At 40.7% G+C, this 26,386-nt stretch overlaps 1 protein-coding gene across 3 annotated transcripts in view; it reads left to right on the top strand.

Annotated features, from left to right (window-relative positions):
* The window catches only part of MFSD1 (major facilitator superfamily domain containing 1), a 71,663-nt gene that overhangs the window by 7,384 nt on the left and 37,893 nt on the right, over window positions 1–26,386 (top strand). For all 3 annotated transcript variants that reach the window (XM_077488076.1, XM_077488075.1, XM_077488077.1), the window contains exons 2-13: window positions 375–427; window positions 2,068–2,180; window positions 5,557–5,599; window positions 6,415–6,482; window positions 8,481–8,589; window positions 9,318–9,420; window positions 14,220–14,318; window positions 17,673–17,784; window positions 22,382–22,438; window positions 22,516–22,672; window positions 24,721–24,818; window positions 25,590–25,702. In XM_077488076.1, the coding sequence (XP_077344202.1) occupies window positions 375–427; window positions 2,068–2,180; window positions 5,557–5,599; window positions 6,415–6,482; window positions 8,481–8,589; window positions 9,318–9,420; window positions 14,220–14,318; window positions 17,673–17,784; window positions 22,382–22,438; window positions 22,516–22,672; window positions 24,721–24,818; window positions 25,590–25,702 (1,125 nt within the window). The remainder of the gene's footprint in view (window positions 1–374; window positions 428–2,067; window positions 2,181–5,556; window positions 5,600–6,414; window positions 6,483–8,480; window positions 8,590–9,317; window positions 9,421–14,219; window positions 14,319–17,672; window positions 17,785–22,381; window positions 22,439–22,515; window positions 22,673–24,720; window positions 24,819–25,589; window positions 25,703–26,386) is intronic.

Raw genomic sequence — 26,386 nt, 5'->3', positions numbered from 1 at the left:
CCTTTAAACATTTTACAGTACACGTTTGTAGGCATAATTTATTCTTGCAAGTATTTTCTTCAAGTAGCAGCTTTTATTTTTTTTTTATTTTTTACTGACATTACATTTTTTCACTGATTGTTTATTGGCGCAGTGGGGGCATTGGCAGTGGATAAGGATATTAATTTGCCTGAAAACTTGTGAATATATAATATATGGTAATTGGAAAAACTTCTTATAGGGTAAGGCCAGCCATACCCAAATGTTAAAGAACAAGACAACATGTGAAACACGATTTGCATTATGAGATTTGGGTTTACGGAGTTGCATAAACTTATTCTGTTCTTTCATTTTGCATGTTTTCCAAATTTATGACCTTTTACTTTTCTTTATAGGTAGCTATTTCTGTTATGACAATCCAGCAGCACTGCAAACACAGGTCCAGTTGGTAAGTGTTTCTGCTGTTAACTAAGCTACTACCTACATTTGCCAGGGGAAAATGTAAAACTAGCACCATTTTGCAGTTTTACATCGGCAGGTGGTGAAAATGTTCCTAGTTTAAACGTGATTCTTCCACGTTCAGTTAAAGGAGGTTGAGCCTCGCCTAACCGCGGCAGCTCCTAAACTTTGCTAAAAGCCTATGTGTACATGGACATATAGGCGTTTATGGAGTTGGGTTTAGGAGCTTTGTCAAAAAAAGCCAAAAGCTCCTAAACTCAGGTTTAGGAGCTGTAGTGTACATGAAGCCTAACAGTTGCTTCTCTCATTATACCTGCCTCCAAAGGGCTGCTGGTTTTCCTCCTCCTTCTGCCGTTTGTGTGTCTGCATTACTTGTCTGGACAGTGAAGACAGCCAATTAAAAACCATTTGTATAAGACAAATGTGACATTCACTGTGGGTTAATCACTGTAATTTAAAACATTTGCACCTGGAAGATCTACTTGCAGGGAATATTTATTAAATGTCATATTATATACCACAAGTAGAACTATATCCACAATTAAAGTTTTGCCTAGATTAGGGCAGGTTTTTTTTGGCCTTCTGTTTCCCAATGGGGAGGTTTTCCTTCACCTCCTGTTCCATAAGCCAGAATAGGAATTTGGAGGGGGAAGAGACCAGCTGGCAGCTCCTTGGTCTCACGGCCGGCTTCTCTTGAACTAGCAGGCTGGAAAAATTCAGTGTTCCATGGGGGCAGCAAACTCCAGTTCCCCTGTCAGAACACAGTAGCACAGCAGGGTGGAGTTCACTGCACTAACATTGGTTGTGTTAGTACGGCAACCTACTTTTTCTTATTTTACTCTTTGCTATAATAAAGATCCCCCAAAAATATATTAAGTTTACCCTCAGTTTAGGCCGATACGTATTCTACATATTTTTGGTAAAAAAATAAAACAAAAACGCAATAAGCGTTTGATTGGTTTGCGCAAGAGTTATAGTGTCTACAAAATAGGGGATAGTTTTATGGCATTTTTTTTCTTTTTTTTGTGACTGCGACATTTTGGTTGACACATCGGACAATTTTTACACCTTTTGGGGACCATTGGCATTAATACAGCGATCGATGCTATAAAATTGCATTTGATTACGGTAAAAATGTCACTGGCAGTGGAGGGGTTAAATGTTACTAGGGGCGTGTTTATAACTGTATGGGGCCGTGGCTGTGTGTGACACCACACTGATCGCTGCTCCCGATGACAGGAAGCAGATGATCAGTGTCCTGTCACTAAGCAGAATGGGCAGATGCTGTTTACATCGGCATCTCCCCGTTCTTGAGATCCATGACACGATCGCGGTTATCCCTGCGACCACGGTCACAGAGCTCTCGACAGGTGCGTGCATGCTGGCCAATTCAAAGTAACGTACGGGTACGTTACTTTGCCCAGCCATGCCATTCTGCCAACATATATTTACAGGAACCGGTTAAGGCGACACTAAATTCTGGTTAAAAAAAAAAATCGCGAATGTGTTTCTAACTCAGGTGGATTATGGTGTATAGATTATAGGATTTGTAGTGTACATATTGTTTAGTGTGACGCTAAACTCGTTATATTAAGCTGTGATTATTTTTTTTTATTTTTTTCTCTACAGGACATGAAGGTGAACACAGCAGATTTCATGCAGTTATATGCATTTTACTCCTGGCCCAACGTTGTTCTTTGTTTCTTTGGAGGATTTTTGATTGATCGGGTATTTGGAATCCGGTAGGTTTTATCAAATTTAACTCCCATAACCATTGTTAAGCAGGGATTCCTTTTAAGTTTTCTAGTTCCTATGAAATATGCTCAATAGAGGTGTTCAATTCTAGTCCAACTAGTAATGCTGTACTATTGGTCATTTTAGTAAGTTTAGAGCCTAATGTCACAAATGAAGGCTATACATAGTTCTCGCATACCTTTTTATGTTAGGTGTTTTCCTTATTACAGAAATTAAAAATAATCTTAGCACTTGCAGTGCAGTAACAGGACGTATGCCTGTATAACTTGTATGAAAGAGCCTGCTTTTCTACCATGAGTCTTAGTATTGCATTGTGGCAGTTGACACACTGTCTTTGGGCCTACGGTAGGCAGCATTGTAATTTTTACAGCATCATTTAGAAGTGTTCCATGGAAAATTGCACTGCTGTTATAACCTCCCCGTACCTCATTCAGTCAGTGTTTCCAGGAGCACCGAAGAGGCACAGCCTCAAAGCTGTAACAATAACTTTATTTAAAAAAACATAAGTATTTTTATACAGTATTGGCAAGAGTGTCCACTCCAGATTGGGCAAAGTTGGGGATATTGCATATGATCTAAAACCGCAAATGTGTCTGTTCCTAGAATAAGATGAATGTAGAAGTATGTTGTTGCAGTGGTGAAGAGTGAGACGTGTGTGGCAGCATAAGGGTGTGTGTGTGGGGGGGGGGGGGGGGGGTTGTAGAAGTGTGCATTGGTGCTGTGGCCAAGAGTGCCGAAGTGGTGTGGTAGGGCAGTGTATGTTGGTGTAGTAGTGATGAGCCAGCATATGCCCCTTATATTTGCTTATTCCAGAGTTTATGTAGTGTGTTTTTATTTAATTTATTTTTTCTGCCTGTATTTTGGAATTTTTAAAAAAGTGTAGGATTTAAAAAGTCTACACAACCCTGCGTGTCAGGTTTTTGTGAAGAAAGCGAGACCAAGATAAATAATTTCAGAACTTTTTCCACAAACTAATAATGTGGTTGTGTAGGTGTGCACGCCCTCTTATAACTGGGGATGTAGTTGTGTTCCGAATTTAAGCGATGGCATGCAAACTCATGTTAAATAGAAGTCAGTACACACCTGCCATCATTTTTAAAGTTCCTCTGATTAACCTCAAATAAAGTTCAGCTGCTCTAGTAGGTCTTTCCTGGTGTTAGTCGCATCCTACAGCAAAAGCCGTGGTCCGCAGAGGGCTTCCAAAGCATCAGAGGGATCTCGTTGTTAAAATGTATCAGTCAAGAGAAGGGTACAATAGGATTTCCAAAGGCATTCGATATACCATGGAACACAGTGAAGATAGTCATCAAGTGGAGAAAATATGGCACAACAGTGACATTACCAAGAACAGGACAACCCTCACAAATTGATGACAAGACGAAAACTGGTCAGGGAGTCTGCCAAGAGGCCTACAGCAACATTAAAGGAGCTTCAGGAATACCTGGCAAGTACTGGCTATGTGGTACATGTGACAACAGACTCCCGTATTCTTCATATGTCTGGGCTTATGGGGAAGAGTGGCTAGACAGGCCTTTTTCTTACGAATAAAAACCATCCAAACCCAGTAAAATTTTGCAAAAACACCTCTGAAATCTCCTAAAAGCATGTGGGAAAATGTGTTATGGTCTGATGAAACTAAAGTTGAACTTTTTGGCCATAACCACAGTGAAGCATGGTGGTGGCAGCAACATCATGCTTTGGGGCTGTTTTTCTTGAGCTTGAACAGCGGCCTTAGTCAAGTTAGAGGGAATTATGAACGGTTCCAAATACCAATCAAGATTGGCACAGGCTTCTGCTAGAAAGCTGAACATGAAGAGTAACTTCATCTTTCAGCATAACGACCCAAAGCATACATCCAAACCAACAAAGGAATGGCTTCACCAGAAGAAAAGTTTTGGAATGGCCCAGACGTGAATCCAATTAAATCTTTGGGATGATCTGAAGAGCGCTGTGCACAGGAGATGCCCTCACAATCTGACAGATTTGGAGTATTTTTGCAAAGAACAGTGAGCAAATATTGCCAAGTCAAGATGTGCCATGCTGACTCATACCCAAAAACAGAGTGTTTCAACAAAGTATTAGTTTAAGGGTGTGCACACTTATATCACCATATTTTTTATTTTTTTTAATTCTTCCCTCTACCTATAAGATTTCTGTTTGTTGTTCAACTGAGTTCTACAGTTTTTATAGGTCACTTAAAAGGTGGAAAAAGTACCGACATTATATATTTTTTATTTTGCATCACAGAAACCTGACATTTTAACAGGGGTGTGTAGACCTTTTTATATCAACTGTACCTTGATGGCTGCAGCATTGGTCCCTCGCTACCTCTAAGATTGAGAACTGAGTGCTCAAAGACCGCTGATTACCCAGTTTTGTCCTCAGTGAGCAGAGAGTAATGACTGTCATTCACCATCTCTTTACTCTGCCCCTCTAGTGCTCGGCTGAGGAGGGGACCGGAGTGGTTGGCTCAGGCTCTGGGCAACGTGCCGGGAGGCTGAGCCAGTTGCCAAATGGGCAACTGGGTGGATTCTGACATTATAGTCGGGATCCCTCCAGAGCCTAAACTGACTGAGTGATGTCAGCCGTGGGTGGACTTTAGCCTGCTGTCGGCTAAATCTGGGTCACTGAAGTGCAGAACTAAGTGTACTCCTGTGACCCACAGGAAAAGTATTGCTAAAAGAGCATTGGTCATACTTAAAGCACAGCAACCCAAAATGACTAGTCAGATGTAAACTTACTAGAGTCCTAACACATGAATACTGATTGTTTTTTGGTACAGTGCAACGGGTATAAACTGTAAGCCACTAAGGATACCTGCACAGCTATTGTACATCTGTCTGGCATTTCTGGCTAGCAAAGCTTGGTTACTTGCCTGCCCCCCTTTCCCACCACAATTGTATTTATTTTTGGATCCATTACTGTCATAGGCTGCCTCACAAGATGTGAGGGAAGCAGATGGAGACAGGCAAGCTTTAATTTACTAGGAAGTTTCTGAGCTGTGCCTGATCAGAATTGGTATTCAGACAGAGTGGAATCACTGAAGTCTGTTGCAAGTATGTGTATTTTTATACCCATTAGCAGATGGCAGATATATTGGAAAAGTTGCTTTATGCATTGCTAGGTATCTCATAAAATAAACCAGACTCTCTAAATGTCTTTTACTGAGTGTTTTAACCTCTGTGGCTGGTTTATCTTGTATTATAGGAGGTGTAGTTGCTTTTAAAGGATGTGTTATAAGAATGTATTTTAATATTTTTGCATTTAGCTGTTAGGGCATGTACTAGACTGCTCTACTTATTGGGCTTCACAATGCACAGTTGATTAACCAATTTTTATTTATTTATTTTTTTTTCTTGATAGATTGGGAACAATTATATTTAGCCTATTTGTATGTGCTGGACAGGTAAGCATTTCTTAGCGTCATACTTTTACTGTCAGTACAACTGTCATTCCCTGAATGCTTAATAAGCATGTGTAACATTACCCCCAGCTTTGTTGTGGTTTTTCAAGCAATGTAAGAAAGGAACGTACCAGTACAGTGCAGAATAGCAGATAGGAATATCATTGTTCTGGTAGTTGAGAAGCTGGCCTAGAAAAGAGGAATCTGTTAAAAGCAAACCAAATATTTTACCAACTACTTTTGGTTAGTGATTTATACAAGTGACTTTCGATTAAAATATATTGCATGCTTGCGTCTCAATATTGCTCTATTGGTATATCATATACAGTTGTAGAATCCCTCGTGTATATCAGCTAGTTGGCATCCTTCCTGAACTACTGCTAAAGCACAATCCTAATGCAGCAGCATAGAACAGAGCCCACAGTGCATAAAGAATGAGCAATATAGCTTGCTGTACAAGTTTTATTACAAACTATACTGTACATTGACTATGCACAGAAACAATGATTTAATTTTTTTATTTTTTTTTATATAAAATCTCTTATTTTTATATAGAACCATTTTAGATATAACCATTTCATCTAGTTCTGGAACCTGGGACTTTAAAGGTGCCAAAATATGCTCTGGTATTAACAGTAGAGCATATTTTGGCACAGTTTTTTGACACCCTTAAAGTCCCAGAGCTAGAGGAAACTGTTTGTATCAACAAGTAAAATTATATATATATTTTTTTACATGTATACCCTAAACTAAAAAACTTAAGAAAAAGACAAACACTAATTTGCTTCATTATCCATTTGTCGTTTTTTATTTTTTAGGTTATATTTGCAGCAGGAGCCTTATTTAATGCTTTTTGGTTAATGGAAGCTGGTCGGCTGGTATTTGGGTGAGTTGGTAGAAAAAGCAGAAGGCAAGAAATCTCAAACGTGTACTGTGTAAACCATAACATTTTTTTTTTTTTTTAAATGTACTGCACTTTACCTATTTTGTATGGGGCAATTTTTCACACGTTCTAATCTAATAACTGCTTAAAGTACAGCCAAAGCTTGTTTGGCTGGGCTTCTCCTGTGGATCACAGGAGTGCAGTTTATTCTGCACTCCTGTAACCCATTTTGAGCAGACGGGGCTGAAGCCCGCTGACGTCGCAGAGCCTGCCCATGCTTGGGCAAGATCGTGACAATGAAGTTGGGATTCGCCCACATGCCTGGACTGGCATCTGGCTCAGCCTTTCAGTGAGCCGCTGCCATCCCCCCCTCCACAGCCCAGCGCTCCAATGAGAACAGTGTTAGAGGGGTCAGGCAACCGATGCTTCATCCACCTAGTTGAGTATGATGCTTTAAAAAAAATAAAAAATCATGAAAGCAGTGTGTATAAATGGATCCTGGAAATACTGCAATGCTTGTTGTGTCTGGGCTAAAAAGTCAGAGCAGAATAAGAAATTGCTTTTCCCCAAGCTCCTACCACCATTCTGTAAGGGATAAAAGTACCAGAAACCATGGTTGATTTCTTGTTGCTTGACTCCCAGCATGCAGATGTGAAACATGGATCAAAAATGCAACTGTGGTGCTTTTATTTATTTTATTTTTTTTAAATGTGGGTTTTTTTGTTTTTTTCTATTAATTTCAGTTGGGGATGCGTTTTGGTTGGCTTTTGAAAAGCACAAAAAAGATGCAGCATGCAGAACTTTTTCAAAACGACCCACACCTGCAGCGCATGGTGGTGCATAGTTCCATGGGATTTAAAGGGAAATATTTTAATTGTATTTTTGTTGTGCTTTTTGCAAGGTAAAAGCACTGCAAACATGCATTATTGCGAAAAGGGCGCTAAGGGCTTGTTCACACTTGACTACATTTCTAACACTTAATGAATGTTCCTATAGCGTTAGTATGGGCGCTAGACTCGCATTAATGAGCTTTATTATGGTCGTTGACAAGAGTAAAAATGCTTCCTAAGTGCCCAATTGGCAATTTTGAAGCGTTTCTGTATTAAGGCATGTGTTTAACCGCTCCACAAATGCCTGTTCCATTACAGGAAATAAACTGCCCGCAACTGCCTGCCAGAGCGTTTTCCAAGTGTTATAGACTTGAATGGGAGGCATTGAAAGGCTTCAAATGCCTCCTGATTCGACATGAGGCTTCAACTTTGAAGCAACACGATGTTAACGCTTCATGTTTTCATAACATGAACAGCACTAAAGCAGAGTTCCACCCAAAAATTGAACTTTTGCTTTTTGGATTCCCCCCTCTGGTGTCCGTCTCCTCCTCCCCCCGCTGTCTTATGGGAGACACACAGGTCCCAGAAGACAGCAGCGACCAGTGCGATCGTGCAGCGTGACTTGTGCATGAGCAGCAGGGGAACCAGGCTGTGAAGCCGCAAGGCCACCTGGGAGCTGAGAGACAGAATGGCTTCTGGTGAGGACATTGCAGGCTCCCTGGGCAGGTAAGTGTCCATATATTAAGTCAGCAGCTGCAGTATTTGTAGCTGCTGTTTTTTTTTTTTTTTTTTTCTCCCCACCGACGTAACTCCAATTTAAAGTGAGAATATCACAAATTTTAGGTTGTCACCAGAACAATATTAGAGGGGAAATATTCCAATGGGAACACTAATTCTGGTGACAACCAGGGATTCTCTAACTTTTGAAGGGATTTCCTCTTGATTACTGTTGTGACACTGGGACAGGAGGTGAAGGGAAATCTCCCCAATGAGACACAGACGGAAGAAAAAAAAAATCTTGACGGGTTATACCACCATTTTATCCACAGTTGCCAAAAGATTTTAAAGGGAACCATAGCATTTTTACATTCATGAAATATTGTGTGCATTTTGATACTGCTTTCTATTTTTTTGCAAAACTGAACAGTTATTTTGTTTTGCTGTTTTTCAGGATTGGTGGGGAATCGCTTGCAGTTGCTCAAAATACATATGCTGTCAGCTGGTTCAAAGGGAAGGAGCTGAACTTGGTTTTTGGACTGCAGCTCAGTATGGCTAGAGTGGTGGGTAGCAGTGTGACTTTGAATCAGTAATGTTATGAGTGTTTGCCTTTGTCTAGAAACATGTATGTGTTTGGCAAACCTTGGTGTGCTTTGTAGCCCATTGACTTTCTGTCCCGCTAGGCCTTAGTCCAAACATGCGTTTTCATATAGCACACCATTAATAAAGCAAATATGTGCTTATCCCATTCAGTTTGTGTGCAATGCTCTGTCTCGACCGTAGGCAATCGGAGGAAGCCTTGTATTCCTTCATAAAAGGATGATGCCCAGCTCGACCTTGTTTGTGCACAGGATAGGAAGTCTCCATACCACTGCCTATATACAGCTCTGTATACTGTATGTAGCTTATGATCCTTCATACAGTTTATATGGCGCTCCCCTGGGAATTGGGCTTGAAGGGGTTTATCTGTGTTAGGCCTAAATAGACAGCCCCTCATGCCTATTTTTCTGTAAAACATCATCTGCACAAGGGGTGGCTATTTCTGTTTACATTTTTTAATTTGTTTTGTATGAAGACTGGGGAAGCAAGGGGCTCTGCCTTTATCACCTTTTGGACCTTGTGGTGTTATTGAAAAATGTGCACTTTTAACTGTGATACCTCTTATGTGCAGATGAAAATGTAAGTGATTTTCAATAGCATTACTATACAAAATGGATTGTTTAGCATCTATATATAATGCATTATGAGCATACGCATATGCCCTGTGACTTCAATAGTTGTTCTGTTTCAGGGTAGCACAGTAAATATGAATGTTATGGGGCTGGTGTATGCTCGGATAAAGGACGCGATGGGCTCTGCAGGTTACACAACACTCGGTGTAACTCTCATGATAGGTAATTCCTAATTATAAGCATTTGTGTGTCCATATTACACTAAACTATTGCTAAATATGATGTGCTGTGAATATTACTGGCTGATCTGCACAAAGTTAAGAAAGGGAAAGGTTCTTATTTTCTGAAAACCTAATTGTTTTTTTAATCATAGTAGTTACTATGTGGGTTATAGGTCACCTTCCGGTGATGGACACGGACACACCCTAACACAGGAAGTGCACTCCCTATATAACCCCTCCCACTACTGGGAGTACCTCAATTTTTGTCGTCAGTGTTTAAGGTGTTGGTCACGAGTAAATATGTGCCACTGGAGCAATCCTTGCTGGGGCTAGCTTTGCAGCCGGATCCCTGTTGTAGGGCTGAAACAACTAATCGATTAATCGACAACTAATCGATTTACTATTTTCATAATCGATTAATCGGCCAGTAACATAATGGGGTTAAAAAAAAACTAAAATTAGCCCTTTATAGTCCAAAAATAGCAAATCGCTACTGTAAATACCATTTTCACAGTTCTACAGTTTAAAAAAATGAACCCCTTACAGTATTGATTATCTGCTTTTTGTTGTAGCATAAAGGGCTACTTTTTATTTATATTTTTTTATTAACCCCATTATGTTACTAAACGTCTTAGACCTGGTTCACATCTATGTGTTTTTTGGTTCTTTTTGCAGAAACACACTATGGTTCATTTACATGGTTTCCTATGGGACACGCTCACATCTATGCTTCTTTTCAGCCGCTGTGTATTTGGAAACGGTCAGGGACTTTTTATTTATTTATTTTTTAAAGCCAAACAATGCTTTTTTGGTTCAATGTACTTCAATGGACAGGTTTCAGAAAAGCATGTAATGGGTTTTGCAGCAAATTGTGTGTTTTTTATTTTTTTGCCCAACAACTAATTGGCCAAAAAAATGCAAAAACTCAAATCACAGCAAAATCATGTGCGCAAAAATCAAAACCCACAGCAAAAAGCACTGCAGAAACAGATTCAACAAACAAAAAAAGCAAACTGCATACCGAGCCTTATGCTGGCCACACTGATCAATTTTCAGACGTAAAATCTTTGTACATTCACTGAATGAAAGAATGTTTTGAAATTTTCACTTGTTTTTAACATTCGGTTTTAAAAATGAATGTAATTTCTGAATGAAAACCACATACAATTCCTTTCACCAAGCAGTTTTCTATTTCCAAATTTTCCCATCACTGGTTTGAAAATTAACATCAATTTGACCCACTAACAATTAGAAAATCAAACAAATGTTCTTAAAAAATTTTTATTTACTTTTTATTTTGAGGGAAGATCTCCTCTAATAGTATATACAGTATCTCTCTTCTGTCTGTTCTGAGTGGATTAGAGATTTTGCTCTCTAACCATATAGTTGGTTATTTATTTATATTTACCACTGCACAGAGATATTTAAGAATAAATCGCATTTTTTTTTTTTTTTTTTTTAACGTTGCATATTAACTCAATTATACACCACTTCTTTTTTTTTTTTTTTTTTATTTTTTTAGTTCATTAATCGAAACAACAATCGGCCAACTAATCGATTATGAAAATAATCGTTAGTTGCAGCCCTAGTATGTTGTTTTCTGGCCATCGGCAGTCTTCATTCCAGGAATAGAGAATTGGCAGGCGGACTGCTTGTCTCCAGCAGTTGCTCCCGGGAGAATGTTCTCTTCACCCAAACATCTTTCTGTCAATATGTCAAAGATGGGGAATTCCGGACATGGATCTGTTTGCGTACAGGTTCAACAAAAAGATCGACAACTTTGTGTTGAGGACAAAAGATCCGCTGGCATGTGGAACAGATGCCTTGGTTTTCCTGTGGAATCGGTTTTCACGCAGCTTAATCCTCCGGTTAGGTCACCCCTGAGCCCTTGGGACTTGAATTTAGTCCTGTCAGCATTACAGAAACAGCCTTTGAGCTGGCACAACATATTCCCTTGGTCCTTTTTAACGAGGCAATTTTTTTTTCTGGTAGACATATCTTCCGCAAGAATGGTATCAGAGTTGGCTGCTCTTTCTTGTACAGAGCCATATTTGATTATTCACAAGGATAAGGTTGTATTACATCCTCATCCTAAATTTCTACTGAAGGTAGTGTCAGGTTTTCATTTGAACCAGGATATTATTCTACCTTAATTTTTCCCAGAACCCTGTTCTTTCGGAAGAAGTCATTCTCGATGTGGTGAGCAGTCAAGGTCTACTTGAAGGTGACTGATGTTTTGTTTGTGTTGCTTGAAGGTCCTAAGGACAGGCAGCATCAAAATCTACTATTTCTAAATTGATTTGTCAAGTGATTGTTCAAGCTTATGGCTTAAAAAGGAAAGTTCCACCTTTTTCATATTAAAGCGCACTCCACCAGGGCTGTTTAGTACCTCCTGGGCAGTGCATCACTGAACCTCCATGGCTGAAATCTGCAAGGCCGCAACTTGGTCTTCAATCCATACATTTATCAGATTCTATCAAGTAGATGTATAAGGTCATGAGGATATCGCCTTTGGGTGCAGCTTGCTGCAGTAGAAATCCTCTAGTCTCTCTTGGTGCCCTACTTTTAGTTGACATTGCTACAGGACACCCCACCTAGTAACTACTATATCTATAGTCTTATTGACCCCACATCTCTCCATAAAGAGGACCGCACTAGATTCCCATTACAAGGGATGTTTACATTCCTTGTAATGGGAATAAAAGTGATCAAAAAAATGTAAAAATCTAAAAAAAAAACAAATTAAGTAAAATAAAAAACTTCTTTATAAAAACACCCCCTGCCCCCGGTAGATTGCGCTTGGAAGCGAACGCACGTGCAAGTCCCGCCCACATATGTAAACGCCATTCAAACCACACATGAGGTATCGCCACGTGTGCAATAATTCTAGCACTAGACCTCCTCTAACTCTAAACTGGTAACCTGTAAAAAATTTCAAAGCATCGCCTATGGAAATTACAGAAGTTTGCCACCATTCCATGAGCGTGTGCAATTTTGAAGCGTGACGTTGGGTATCTATTTACTTGGCGTAACATCTTTCACATTATACAAAAAAATTGGGCTAACTTTACTGTTTTTGTTTTTGTTTTCTTCCCCAAAAAAAGGCGTTTGAAAAATGATTGCGCTAATACCGTGCAAGATAAGTTGAAATGACCACCATTTTATTCCCTAGGGTGTCTGCTAAAAATAAAAAACATATATAGTGTTTGGGGGTTCTGAGTAAATTTCTATGTAGGAGAGAAGTGCCAGAATAGGCCCTGTATGAAAGTGGTTAAAGACAGTGTACAATTTTAAATGTTTTGTTTTAACCAGGTATTGGTGTAGCTATGTACCCTGTGTCATTTGTTTGCCTTACTGTGTAGTGATGGGCCCACATGTTGCTGCAGTTTGTATTGTCACTACTGATCAGTTCCGTTATGTCCATGTATTCATTCACCCAGCTTGTCTCCATTTGCTGAAGGGGACAGGCAACTTCTTGTTTCAGGTCATGCAGCATCCAATTCATGCTTGGCCATTTGGTCTGTGTTGTATCACAAATATGGGAGTGCTAATGTGATGGGCACATTTCTTCCAGCATGGGGCTCTCTGAATGTTCTGCCTTTTTGTGGCTTTGTCAGATCTAATTACTACAGCTGCACCAGTATTGGACCAAGAGAACCAGGAATATATATATATATATATATATATATATATATATATATATATATATATATATATATATATATATATATATATATATATATATATATATATATATATATATATATATATATATATATATTTTTTTTTTTCCTTCACTAGAAGTTTCAGTTTTTAAACAGACCTGTGCAGTGCCCTGCCTCATGTTTGAACTGGAATGCGAAGATTTACTATACTGTAGGCAACAAATGACAGAACGAATATGATCAGTGGATATCTTATGCAGGTAGAAAAAAAACTAGAAACAAGGTGTAGGAAGGTTTAAATACCCTTTTTTTATTTTTATTTTTTATGCTCCCCAATTTTTACTAAGGGTAAGTGAGTCTTTCCTGGAACTCTGCCCAGAACTCTGGTTTTGCCACCTGGAACATGTGACAGGAACTTCCCAGGATGCACCTATGAGACCAGGGTTGCATCACCTATGCCTCACTTAAGTGGAAACGCAATAATTCGAATTAAAATAATTTTTTTTTTTTATGAATGTAAGATTACGTGACGGCCTGATTTTTAGTGAAATGGGGGGGAAATACCTGCTTTTAAAGTAGAACTATAAGCAATTTCTTTTTCACATTTTTGGATAGTGTAAGGGAGGGTTACAACCCCTGTCAGATTATGCTTTGCCATCTGTGTCCCATTGCATAGATTTGCCTTCATTTCCTGTGCTATAGCCAAACAGGAAGTGAGAGGAAATCCTTGCAAATTAAAGGAATCTCTTGGGGACCCCCAGATCACCAGAACTAGTGTCCCTAATGGAAGATTTTCCCTCCTTACTTTTCTGGGGACAACCCAAAATTTGGGATTTTACTTTCACTTTCAACGATAATGGTAAACAGGACAAATAGAGGGTGAATCTCCTGCACAGACGGCAATAAAAACTGACCGGGATTCTAATCCAAGCAAAGGGCTACAGTTTGGAGACCACGGTCCTAGATATTTCACAGAATAGAACAGAAGGTCTGCAGGTGAGTAGCATAATGCAGGCAACTTAATAAATTGACTGTTATGCAATTAAAGCGCACTGCACGATTTATCTGCAACTATAGAAACTTGTTGCCTCCAGTGATTTATTGCTGTTTTTACTCCTGCCCCCCTCTTTTCCAGGTGGAATAACATGTTTGTTCTCATTGGTCTGTGCTCTTGTACTTGGATATCTGGATAAGCGAGCAGAAAAAATACTGAATAAAGAACAAGGAAAAACTGGTATGTGAAGTTCAGTCTAAGCAGAAGTTTCTCTTGTGTGTAAAATCTAACTCCAGCTTTCTGTCAATAATAAACTATTACCTTCACTAACAGATGTGCGCTCTGTGAAAGCTGTAGAAACTGTATGCGGCATCAGTTACATACAGTACACAGCATTGTTCTGGGAGCGGGGACACAACTCTGTATACAACTAGCGCTACATGGTTTAGTGCTCAGTTTTCACATCTGTTAGTGAATGTAATGGTTTGTTTGGAAAAGTGTGAAACTGATTAAATGGCCTGTGCAAAATAATGGGAAGCCTAAAAACATGACTTGTTGGGGCACCTTGAGGACTGGAGTTGAGAAACACTTTTAATGATATAGATCAGGACTCAACAAACCCTGGGCGCCAGGTCGCATTTGCGACTAGAAATGGCGACCTGGTGCCTGGGGCAACACAGCTGGGGGGGTATCCTGTCTCCGTGCACACACACCCTCCCCCCCCCCCCCAGCGTTATTGCGTTGAGGCCGCAGCTTTGAGGCTTTCTGCGGTCCTATGCTTCCTTCTGGAATCTGGCGCCCCCTTGTGGTGGCCGTTGGTATGACAACCAGCAATGCTAATGGAGCTTCCCCTGCCTGTTTTCACTGCCCACCTATCTCCTTCCCTTTACTTAGAACCCCTAAACATTCTATATATTTTTATTCTAACACCCTAGAGCAGGGATATGCAATTAGCGGACCTCCCAGCTGTTGCAAAACTACAAGTCCCATCATGCCTCTGCCTCTGGGTGTTTAAGCTTGTGGCTGTCAGTCTTGCTATGCCTCATGGGACTTGTAGTTCTGCAACAGCTGGAGGTCCGCTAATTGCATATCCCTGCCCTAGAGAATAAAATGTCGGTTGTTGCAATACTGTCTGCCACACCGTATTTGCGCAGCGGTCTTACAAGCGCGCTTTTTGGGGAAAAATAATTTAATTAAATAATAAGACAACAGTAAAGTTGGCGTGTGTGAGGTGTGTTTTTTTTTTTTTTTTTTTTTTTTTTTTTTTTTGTTTTGTCAAAGATGATACCCGGGTAAATTGATACCCAACAGGTCACACTTAAAAATTGCGTCTGCGAAAAACATTTACCCTTTAAAATCTCCATAGGCGATGTTTAAAAAATTCTACAGGTTGCATGTTTTGAGTTAGAGGAGGGCTAGGGCTAATTGTTGCTCTCGCTCTACCGATCACGGTGATCCCTCACATGTGTGGTTTGAACACCGCTTTCATATGCGGGTGCTACTCACGTATGCGTTCGCTTCTGCACGCGAGCTTGACGGGACAGGGCGTGTTTAAAATTATAATTTTTTTTCATTTTAACTTTTATTTTTAATTTTTTCTCTGTCCTTCTTTTAAAAAAAAAACTGTCACCTTTTTTATTCCTGGGGTCTGGGGTCAGACATCAGATCTCATATTTGCACTAAAATGCAATTTAAAAAAATGTTGTCCCCCCCTCCAGGTGGACCCTAAAACTTGTTTATTGGGCCTCGAGCTAGGAGCCCCGATGGAACCCTCGAATGCTATTTTCATCCAGGAAACATTGTTCAGTGTTAGGAAATTAATTGCTCGGTTGTGGATGCGGCCCGAAACCCCGACACTCAGGGCTTGGATGACTGAGGTCAATTCTACCTTGCCAATAAAGAAAGTCATATATGCACACAGGGGGTGCCCTGGCAAGTTTAATAAGGTTTGGGATCCTTGGCTTAATGACCCCGATACTTGTGGGAACTAGCTGGTGAGTCGAGACTTCTATGGGTGTGCCCTGTGAGGGATCTGTTTTCAGGCGCCACTGGGTTCCCCGTCCTGTTACTCTATTTACTTTGCAACACTGCTACGGTGCTTACACATACATATTTGATGCTGTTTTTATAGATCTGCTCTGGGTTTCTCGATGTGATGGAGCTACTTTTAAATGTTATTACCATTGGCTGTAAAATGTACCAACACCTGTAACTCTTTTTTTTTTTTTTTTTTTTTTTTTGTATACTGTGCCATTTACCAATAAACTCGTTTGGTTTAAAAAAATAAATAAAATGTTGTCATTTGAAAAAAATAAATAAATAAAATGTCCCTCTAAGAGCTATGGGCAATGACTTGGAGACTGGTGGGGGCGCCATCTTTCCCTCACTCGTCTCCATGTCAGGCCAGGGACAGGTCCGGATTGCCATTGCCGTCCTGGCTCCTAACTTTTTTAGCCGGCTCCTAGATTCCAAGCAAATTTGTCGAGCCCTGATATAGTTGAATATTACGTTTAAGTTAAACTGGCCACTGCTATTATAGAAACTCTGCTCTATGTTCAGCACAGGTACTCCTCACTTAACCAGGTTCTGTTCCAACCGACCAGGTCATTAAACGAAATTGGTTGATGACCACTTCTGGACCTCTGCACTCCGATATATGCCCTAACTTTGAAGAGGGATATCTTTGTTATGGCAGCAGCTAACTGCCATAACCCTGGTATCCTCCTTCAGTGGGCAGTCCGGTTTCTGATAATAGTGGTCTCTACCGCAGATTTGCCGCAAGATCACCTTTATCGGTGGCGGTAGAGGGGCTCTCTGGTGCCCTCCGCCGCTTACCGGAGCGGTCGGTAGCGACGGAGGTGATTGTATCCTTCTCCTTCCTGGGTATAGAGACGAGTGAGGGGAAGATGGCCCCCACCTGTCTACATATCATTGCAGGGCGGAAGCAACATCAAAACCCCACTTCCCGCCCATAGTTTTTAAAGGGCCCTTTATTATATATTTTTTTTATTTTAGTGTAAATATGAGATCTAAGGTCTTTTTGACCCTGGATTTCATATTTACATTATTTATTTATTTTTCTATTAAAGGACGTTTTAAAAGAACAGTGTAAAAATAAAAGGTAAAAAAAAAAACATTTTTTTTTTTTTTTTTTTGACACACCTCATCCCCTGAGCTTGCCCGCAGAATTAAACACATGAGTGTAGCGCCCGCACAGTGTTCAAACCACACACTAGGTATTCCCTCGATCAGTAGAGCGAGAGCAATAATTTTAGCCCAGATCTCCTCTGTAACTCAAAACATGCAACCTGTAGAATTTTTTTTTTTTTTGAACGTTGTCTATGCAGATTTTTATGGGTAAAAGTTTGTCACCATTCCACGAGCGGGTGCAATATGAAGCCTTACATGTTGGGTATCAATTTACTCGGCGTAACGTTGTCTTTCACAATATAAAAAAAAATTGGGCTTTGTACATTACACTGTATATATGTGATGCTTGAGTGGGGAGAGCTGGTCCTAAGTCCAAGTAGTCGTTAAACGAGGAGGAGCCTCTGTAGTTCTCGCATGATTGCCCCTGCTTTCTTTTTATTCTAGGTGAAGTCATCAAACTGACTGACGTCAAGGACTTTTCCCTCAGTCTCTGGCTAATATTTTTGATATGTGTTTGTTACTATGTTGCTGTGTTTCCTTTTATTGGTCTTGGCAAGTAAGTGCACAAGTAGTCGTATTCTATAAATTCCTTGTTGACATGCCAAATATTAAACATTGATTTATCTTTCTTTAGGGATAGCTGCGATTTGCTGCCTTTGGTTTTTAAAGTTAAAGCATAACTACAATATCTATGTGAAAATCCGTGCTAGGTCACAAAAAAATAAGCAGCTTGCTATAAAACCTGATACCAGTTCATAATAGAAATAAACAAAAATGGCAACACTATAAATTATAAGGGCATATGATCCCAACAGTAGTTTTAGGATCATGTGCATAAAATTCTTCTTCCTTCTTCCCCTCTTCTTCTCTTTTATATTTTATTTTATTTTTTTATTTTTTATTTTTTTTATAATCAACTTTGGGTCTCTTCTATTCTGTAATTAAGCCCTTCTCCCTGCCTTTCAGTATTTGTGTACACTGAGCCACATGTGCTCAGCAACGTGCATGTTTATAGTACTGCTCAGTGCTATGGCAATTTGACTCCTGTGTGAATTTGGCTGTTGCAGCACTGAAGAGGATCTCTTACCAGACAAGCCTACCATAATGTTTACCTGCACATTATGACTAAAAGCTCTTGGAAAACAGCCCTGCAGCTTGCATCTTTACAAAAATAACTGTTTTTAAAAGCAAGATCACTTTTTAGGAAAATCGGTCATCGTGTAGAACGGCTGCCTTCATTATTAAAGTTTACTAATGTGTATTTAGGTTTGCTCTGACTGAACCAAACACTTTAGGTGGGCATTGGTGGGTCACGGGCCAGTTAAAGATTACTATTTGCTCTGTTCAGTGACCTCTGACCTGCCACTGTCTCTGAGCTCCTGAGAATGTATTACCGTATATACTCGAGTATAAGCCGAGATTTTCAGCCTCTTTTTTGAGGCTGAAAGTGCCCCCCTCGGCTTATACTCGAGTCATCGCTGTCTGCCCGCTCGATCAGCGTGTCGAGCAGACAGACAGCGGCCATTCTGATTCAAAAGCCGCGCCTCCGGCTCCGCCTTCGCCTGTGATAGGCGGAACACTGAATTTCCCAGCAGCCTGTGTTCCGCCTATCACGGACGTCGTATCATCCTCGTACTACGGACGAGGATGATACGACGTCTGTGATAGGCGGAACACAGGCTGCTGGGAAATTCAGTGTTCCGCCTATCACAGGCGAAGGAGGAGGCGCGGCTTTTGAATTTTACAATGGCCGCCGACGAAGAGGGCACGGGACGGAGGCAAGGCAAGGCACGGGACGGGACGAAGGCAAGGCAAGGCACGGGACGGGACGAAGGCAAGGCACGACACGGGACGGAGGCTCGGGACAAAGGCTCGGGACACAGGTAGGCTGGACACACACACACACACACACACACACACACACACACACACACACACACACACACACACACACACACACACACACACACACACACACACACACACACACACACACACACACACACACACACACACACACACACACACGGATACACACACACACACACACACGGATGGATACACACACACACAGGGATGGATGGATGGATGGAGACACACACACACACAGGGATGGATGGATGGATGGAGACACACACACACACAGGGATGGATGGATGGATGGAGACACACACACACACAGGGATGGATGGATGGATGGATGGAGACACACACACACACAGGGATGGATGGATGGATGGATGGAGACACACACACACACAGGGATGGATGGATGGATGGATGGAGACACACACACACACAGGGATGGATGGATGGATGGATGGAGACACACAGGGATGGATGGACGGACACACAGGGATGGACGGACACACAGGGATGGACGGACACACAGGGATGGACGGACACACAGGGACGGACGGACACACAGGGACGGACGGACACACAGGGACGGACGGACACACAGGGACGGACGGACACACACACAGGGATGGACAGGCATGTCTCACCCTCGGCTTATACACGAGTCAATAAGTTTGCCAGTTTTTTTGGGGGTAAATTGGGGGCCTCGGCTTATATTCGGGTCGGCCTATACTCGAGTATATACGGTACTTGGTGGGGAAAAAAAACCGAGCCCCTGTCATTCGTTGATCGCCAGAGGCTATGATGGCCATAAATACTCTGCCATTTGACAGTTGCATAGCAGAAATTTTTAGCCTTATCCAACCTCAAACAACTGAATGGATCAAAGTAACTTGCCACTAACCATTTGGATAATTTCCATGTTGCGTTTATCGTTTGAAAAAAGCCAAAGATTACAAGGGGCCTGGGGTTTCCCCATGTCTCCAAATACTGTCTGGCCACCCAGATCTCTCAATTAAACCCGTTTCATGCCTCATCCAATGTTTCCTTATGGGTTTTTTTGGAGCTCCCCGATTTCACCCCTCTTTCTGTACAGGCTACACAGAAGCTGGATCCTGCAGCCTTAAGCCCATTAGTGCAGCTTAGCTTGAAGCTATGGGACTCAGTAAAGTACTAAAGCTCCCTCATATCTCTCTTCCTACCCTTGCTGCCTATTACCAACAACCCCTTGTTTCCTGTTTGCCCTTGACTAGCCTCAAGCGTTTGCTTGATGGTCTCCTCATGGCCTTACTCGTGTGTAAAATTTTCTGACTACCTTATCCCCACTGACATGGACTGCCTTTTGTGAGTCCCATGCTGCTCAGACAGCTGGTTAGCATCTCTCCAGCATAGCTTTCTGGAATGCATAAGAAGGAGGTATTTCTGAGCACATCTGTCATCGCTCCCAGAACTTATCTCCAATCTTAACCGTTAAATGGCCAATCATCTCATTCTTATGTGATTTAGTAAGAATGAGATTTGGGTATTGAGGTCGACCCAGCAGATTGGAGCAACGCTTGGTCTTCTGTTGCTAAATGTTACTTTTTATTACTGCCACCTTAGAGGCGGCATAGCAAATATTGTTGTGATGGTATTGGGTTGCAGCCCATATTGCCCATTTGAATTATGAGTTTTCCCCTGACATACATATGTTACCTTTTTAAGTTTAATGTGATTCTTTGAGAAAGAGGCCCTCCTTCATTCATCTATGCTATGTGTACGCATTTTATTTCCTATGTCGCCAGTTGTAGCCCCTGTGTGGGTGGATTAGGTGTTTTTTACATAATTGCAATAAAATTCTTCAAGCATAAAAAAAGCTATGTGTGGCCATTGTAAGGGCTTTTAGGGATAGTGCCTGCTCCTAAAGTAGAAGTCCTGTATGTTTTTAACATGCCTGTTAACTGGGTCAGACAACAAGGAACTAGGCTTAAAGAGGAAGTAAACCCTTCCAAACAACTTGGACCTACAGGTAAGCCTAGATTAAGGCTTACCTGTAGGTCCAAGCAATATCTCCTAAACCTATATGGTTTAGGAGATATTTGCCCGAAAATGGGCACCGCTGTCTATGGCGCATGCGCCGTAGACAGCGGCGCGCAGGCGCACTAAATGCGGCAAATCCATGAATGGATTTGCCTAATTTGTCGACTCCCGTGCGCATGCGCGGGAGTGACGTCATCGCGGCTTCGCCGAGTGGCAGCGGCGGAGCTGCGAGACGCGACTCCCGTGCGCACGCGCGGGAGTGACGTCATCGCGGCTTCGCCGAGTGGCAGCGGCGGAGCTGCGAGACGCGACTCCCGTGCGCATGCGTGGGAGTGACGTCATCGCGGCTTTGCCGCTGTGATTCGTCGGAGCTGCGAGACGCCACCAGCAACATGGATGCGGCGGACTACAGGGATCAGCGGCAAATTCGCTGGCTCCTGTGTCAGGTAAGTGACACATAATGAGCTACTATGCGATGCATAGTAGTCCATTATGCTTTACCTTTGCAGGGAAAAAAAGAGGAAGTAAACCCATCAGGGTTTACTTCCTCTTTAAGTGTACCATTAACGGTAGGTTATATGCTTTGTGGCATAAATAAGTTTAAGACCTCATGAAAAATCACACATCCTAAATTCAGGTTATTTACGGTTATAGCATTTTCCCATTCAAAAAGTTCTGAGTAAAAATTAGCGAAACTATGTGGTTGATTTTTCCGAAACTGGAGTGTGCAAAATCTGGTGCAGCCGTGTAGGGTAGTCAATCGGCTTCTAACTTGAGCTTGTTCAATAAAGCTTTGACAAATCTGAAAACTGGTTTCTATGCAGAGCTTCACCAGATTTTGCGCTCTCCAGTTTTAGTAAATCAAGCCCTTTGTGTACATTTTAGAGTAGCAAGTTTTATGTGTTCGAGGAAAAGGTTGCCCTGAGCTCTTGGTCATGTTTGGCCTCTGTCTTAGATGGAATTATTTTATTTATTTAAATTGTAGAAGGCTGAAATTTTGCTAATGTTATACTTCACTGCTATACACTACTGTCGGGAACTCTCGCCAGTTACACATCACAGTTCAGTCTGGATACATATGTCAATATTTCACACAATTTTATAAATCTTTCTGGAAATAGATTTTTTTTTTTTTTATTATTTATTTATTTTTTTATCTTGTATTAAAAAAATTTGTTTTATAGCAAATGATTTTGGCCTGTGTAAGTTATATTTTAAGAATGTATTTTAAAACTTTTAACTAACTTTTTTTTTTTTTTTTCATTTATAACTAGGGTTTTTTTCATTGAGAAATATGAGTTCTCACCCCTGCAAGCAGGTGCAATAAACAGGTATGCTAATGGTTTGAAATTAAATATTAGTATTGGGGCATTGCCGTATACATTTTCATGTTTCTCTACTGTTGCAGTGTGGTCTACATAATCTCTGCACCACTGTCACCTGTGTTTGGATTTATGGTTGACCGGATTGGGAAGAACATCATTTGGGTCATGTGTGCTGTGATGTCCACACTTGCTGCTCATCTTATGTTGGCCTTTACCTTCTGGAATCCCTGGATAGCTATGGTAAGTGAGAGAAGAGTTTGTGGTGTGTGTGTGTGTGTGTTTTTTTTTTTTTTTGTTTTTTTTTTGGGGGGGGGGTTTGTTTTACTTCCTATTGTGTGCCATCCTGCTGCAGCTGGCAGTAGTGGAAGGCTTACATCACAAAGCAGTTAGCCACATTATTGGAAAGAACTCTCAACTTGTTAACAAATCTGTTATGTAGACTAATGAATCATTAGTGTTACTAAACCAAGGACTCTGCATTCACTATATCTGGTCTCCCAACAATACAAAGAACATGGAAATGCAATTATTTTAGTAAATATAAACTGTTAAATACCTTTTCTCATCAGCAGTATATAGCAGTTTTGTGACTTACTATCAGCATCTGGTCAAAGCTTGTCAGCGTTTTCATTCTCCTGACTGCCCTATTAGAATGCAGGACCCCTGACATCTGTCTGGACAGTGCTGATTGGCTCTGTGCTGATCACATGCACCCTCCCAAGAAGGAAAAAAAAAACTCCAGCAATACATACCAAACTGAGCATGTGCAGATTGACTCCAAATGCTCTGTCTTATCAGGAGAGGTATTGGGGACAGTGGAAATGGGGAGGATCAGATAAGGCAGGATCAAACAGCCTTTTTACACAATGCATAGGATTAACCTCTTAGGTTCCACAGTAAGTATAACAAACATGCTTTACTGCATATACAGACTGATTTTTTACCTTTTGTGGTTTTAGTAACACTTCAGGGGTGTTCGTGTGGATATCATTCTTGTAATGTACTGTCAATTGATGTACTGTGTAATAATTGACAGCTGTATTGGAACATGATTGTACACACCTGTAGCCAGAACTCATATTTTTAAATCCTATTCCCATCCTTGTACTAATTTTGTCCAATAAAGATTTTACATTAAAAACTCTTGATTAGAACACCTAGCTGCTAAAAAAAAAACAAAAAAAAAACCCTCGGTAATCCTTCCTATTTATTTAAAATTTGTGTAACACTTTAACCTTTTGCTGTCCAGTTGCTGTCATACTGCAGCAGGTCGGTCTCCTGCGCAAACCGCCGTAGGTGTACGTCGGCTTGTGAATAGTAGATAGTGGGTGAGGAGAGGCAGAACTGGGAACTGCCTATGTAGACAAGGTGATTCACCGTTCTTAATGACATGTCAGATTTTCTGTTCACACTGATCAGGAGCAGCGATCCCTGTCATGTCTCTGGTAGCCCATCCCCCTCTACAGTTACAACACACCCAGGGAACACACTTAACCCCTTGATCGCCCAATAGTGTTAACACCTTTTCCTGCCAGTGTCATTTTTTAAATTGATCATAACGTCCATTGTCCCCAAAATGTGTCATTTGGGGTCAGATTTGTCTGCCGCAGTCCGGGGAAAAGATCACAGCTATTAGCAGGAAGTCACAAAATCTATCCTATAGTTTGTAGATTCAATGACACTTGCACAAATCAATCAATGTATGCCTATTGCAGTGTTTTTTTTCTTTGAAATATGTGGCAGAATATATCAGCCTAAACTGGTGAAAGAGAGAAATTTTATTTATATATATATATATATATATATATATATATATATATATATATCTCTATCTCTGAGTTGATCAAATGCCACCAAAAGAAGGCTCTGTTTGTGGGAAAAGGATGAGATTGTGTTCTGTTCAAGTTGCTGCATATCTGCAAATATACTGAAAAGAGCCAGTGTGCTTGCAAGTTGAAGATCTTTAAGTTCAGTGTGGATCATTTTTGTAAATCTAGAAGACCGACCAAGTGCTGCAAAAGATATATAGCATCACACAGCCTTTATTTGGTTTTTCTATTTTTTTTTTTTTTTTTTGTTTGCTTAGATAATCACTGCTGGCTGGTAGCTTTTGTTTATGTCAAGCATACCCTAGACTGCAAAAATGCACACTGAATAAAACTAGAATTTTTACAGATTGCAAAAACTTTCGTTCTTTCTAGTATTGTAAAATCTGATGTCTGGGCTCATTCAAGGAAATATCTGCTTTGGGAGCCTACTGCCTTTCTGAAATATGCTTGTTTTTCCAGAGCTTACTGGGTGTTTCCTATTCTCTTTTGGCCTGTGCCTTGTGGCCTATGGTGGCATTTGTGGTTCCTGAACACCAGCTGGGTACTGCTTATGGATTGTAAGTAAACAATTTTCCTTCTATATTTTGTGCATATAGCTTGTCTACTCAGTCCATGTAGTGGCCATAGTTGTTTAGAGCCCTTAATTGATATTTGAGAATTCAGCTATTAGCGATGCACCAATTACTTTATTTTTTTTAAATTTAGTACTTGCAGGCACCATTACCGATGCCTGTTTCCCGGGTCCCCACTGCCTCTCCCCCTCCCCTGCTGTACCACCCTGAATTCCTGTCTCTTCCCATGCTCCTGTTCCTCCACTGTACCGTGCACACATTTTCCCCACTGTACCTCCTACATACCTGTATAATAACAACCGGTAATTGCTGCATTCTTTTGTGTACATTTCAGTTGTCAGTGGGAGAATCCTGCTGACGGCTTAAAGAACCGAGCAATTGGGTATCTATTAAGTATAGGTGCATTTTGTACGAGTACCAATACTCATGCAAAAGCTTAGTATTGGTATTGGTGCAACCCTAGTTAGAAGCATCCTCTCCTTCTCTTGGGTTGCTAGTTCGGGGGCAGTGAAACAAATCTTCCGGTTTATAACTGCTGTCACTGCCAATATTTTAACTCTGTTTTTATGAATTAAACAAGATCCTTTTGGAAATACCAAATTGGTTACATGTGCTAGTAGCTAAAAATTGGCTTTTGATGGTCTAAGTTGCTGTAATATGAAGCTGTTAATTTTTATGCTAATGCCTACATAGTCTTGATATGCAAATCTTTAATGTCTGTCCTGTATTACCTCTGACCCCCTTTATTTCATGCAGCATGCAATCCATCCAGAACCTTGGTCTGGCAATTATTGCCATTGTTGCTGGTGTCATCCTGGATTCCCGTGGTTATCTATTCCTTGAAGTCTTTTTCAGCGCTTGCATTTGCTGTAAGTCTTTGGTTGTGCCCAGCAAACTTACATCTGTCGTATTGACATCTTGATAGCAAGTAGTCTGATAGTTTTTGATGAGACTTTTTTGAAAATGTGGCATCTTATGCTAATTCATTTTATATGCAATTGGAAAAAGTAATGCAGTAAAACTTAAATCTGGTAAGTGTAAGTTGTGATCAGAAAGCAAGATGTAATAGATTAAATTGTTTTACAATGTTACCATCAACAAGACGGCTATAAACCTTGTTCATCAAGCAATGGTTCCAGACATTTAAGAGAAAAGATGGAGTCGTCTTCTACAAACAACATTGAGGGGAATTTACAAAGACAGCAGTAGATGGAATCGGGAACAGTTGTACATGGCAACCAATCGGCTACTAGCTTTCATTTTTAAAGCTTAACTAGCTGAAGTTTAATGCTGATTGGTTACTATTCACAGCTCCTTCAGATTCTGTCTTCTCCAGTTTTGGTACATTTTCCCCTATTGTGTTTTCTTCTGAATTACCACAAGAAGTTTACTGAACCCCAATCTTTGACAACATGTTCTAGGTCAGTGTGTTTGTGAAGGTTCTTATCTATCCAGTTCATGGTATATCTAGTAGTCGCATTCATCCGGACTTGTTTTATAATGTTGAAGACTTTGCACAGCTCATCCATGCTGCTACTTCAGTTCTAACGAGC

The sequence above is a fragment of the Lithobates pipiens genome, unplaced genomic scaffold (assembly GCF_037356315.1).
Source record: "Lithobates pipiens isolate NorthernLeopardFrog02 unplaced genomic scaffold, aLitPip1_a1.2 Scaffold_18, whole genome shotgun sequence".
In the NCBI taxonomy this organism is placed as follows: Eukaryota; Metazoa; Chordata; class Amphibia; order Anura; family Ranidae; genus Lithobates; species Lithobates pipiens.
The sequence above is the reverse complement of the archived record's forward strand: the minus strand, read 5'-3'. Positions and strand labels throughout refer to the sequence as shown.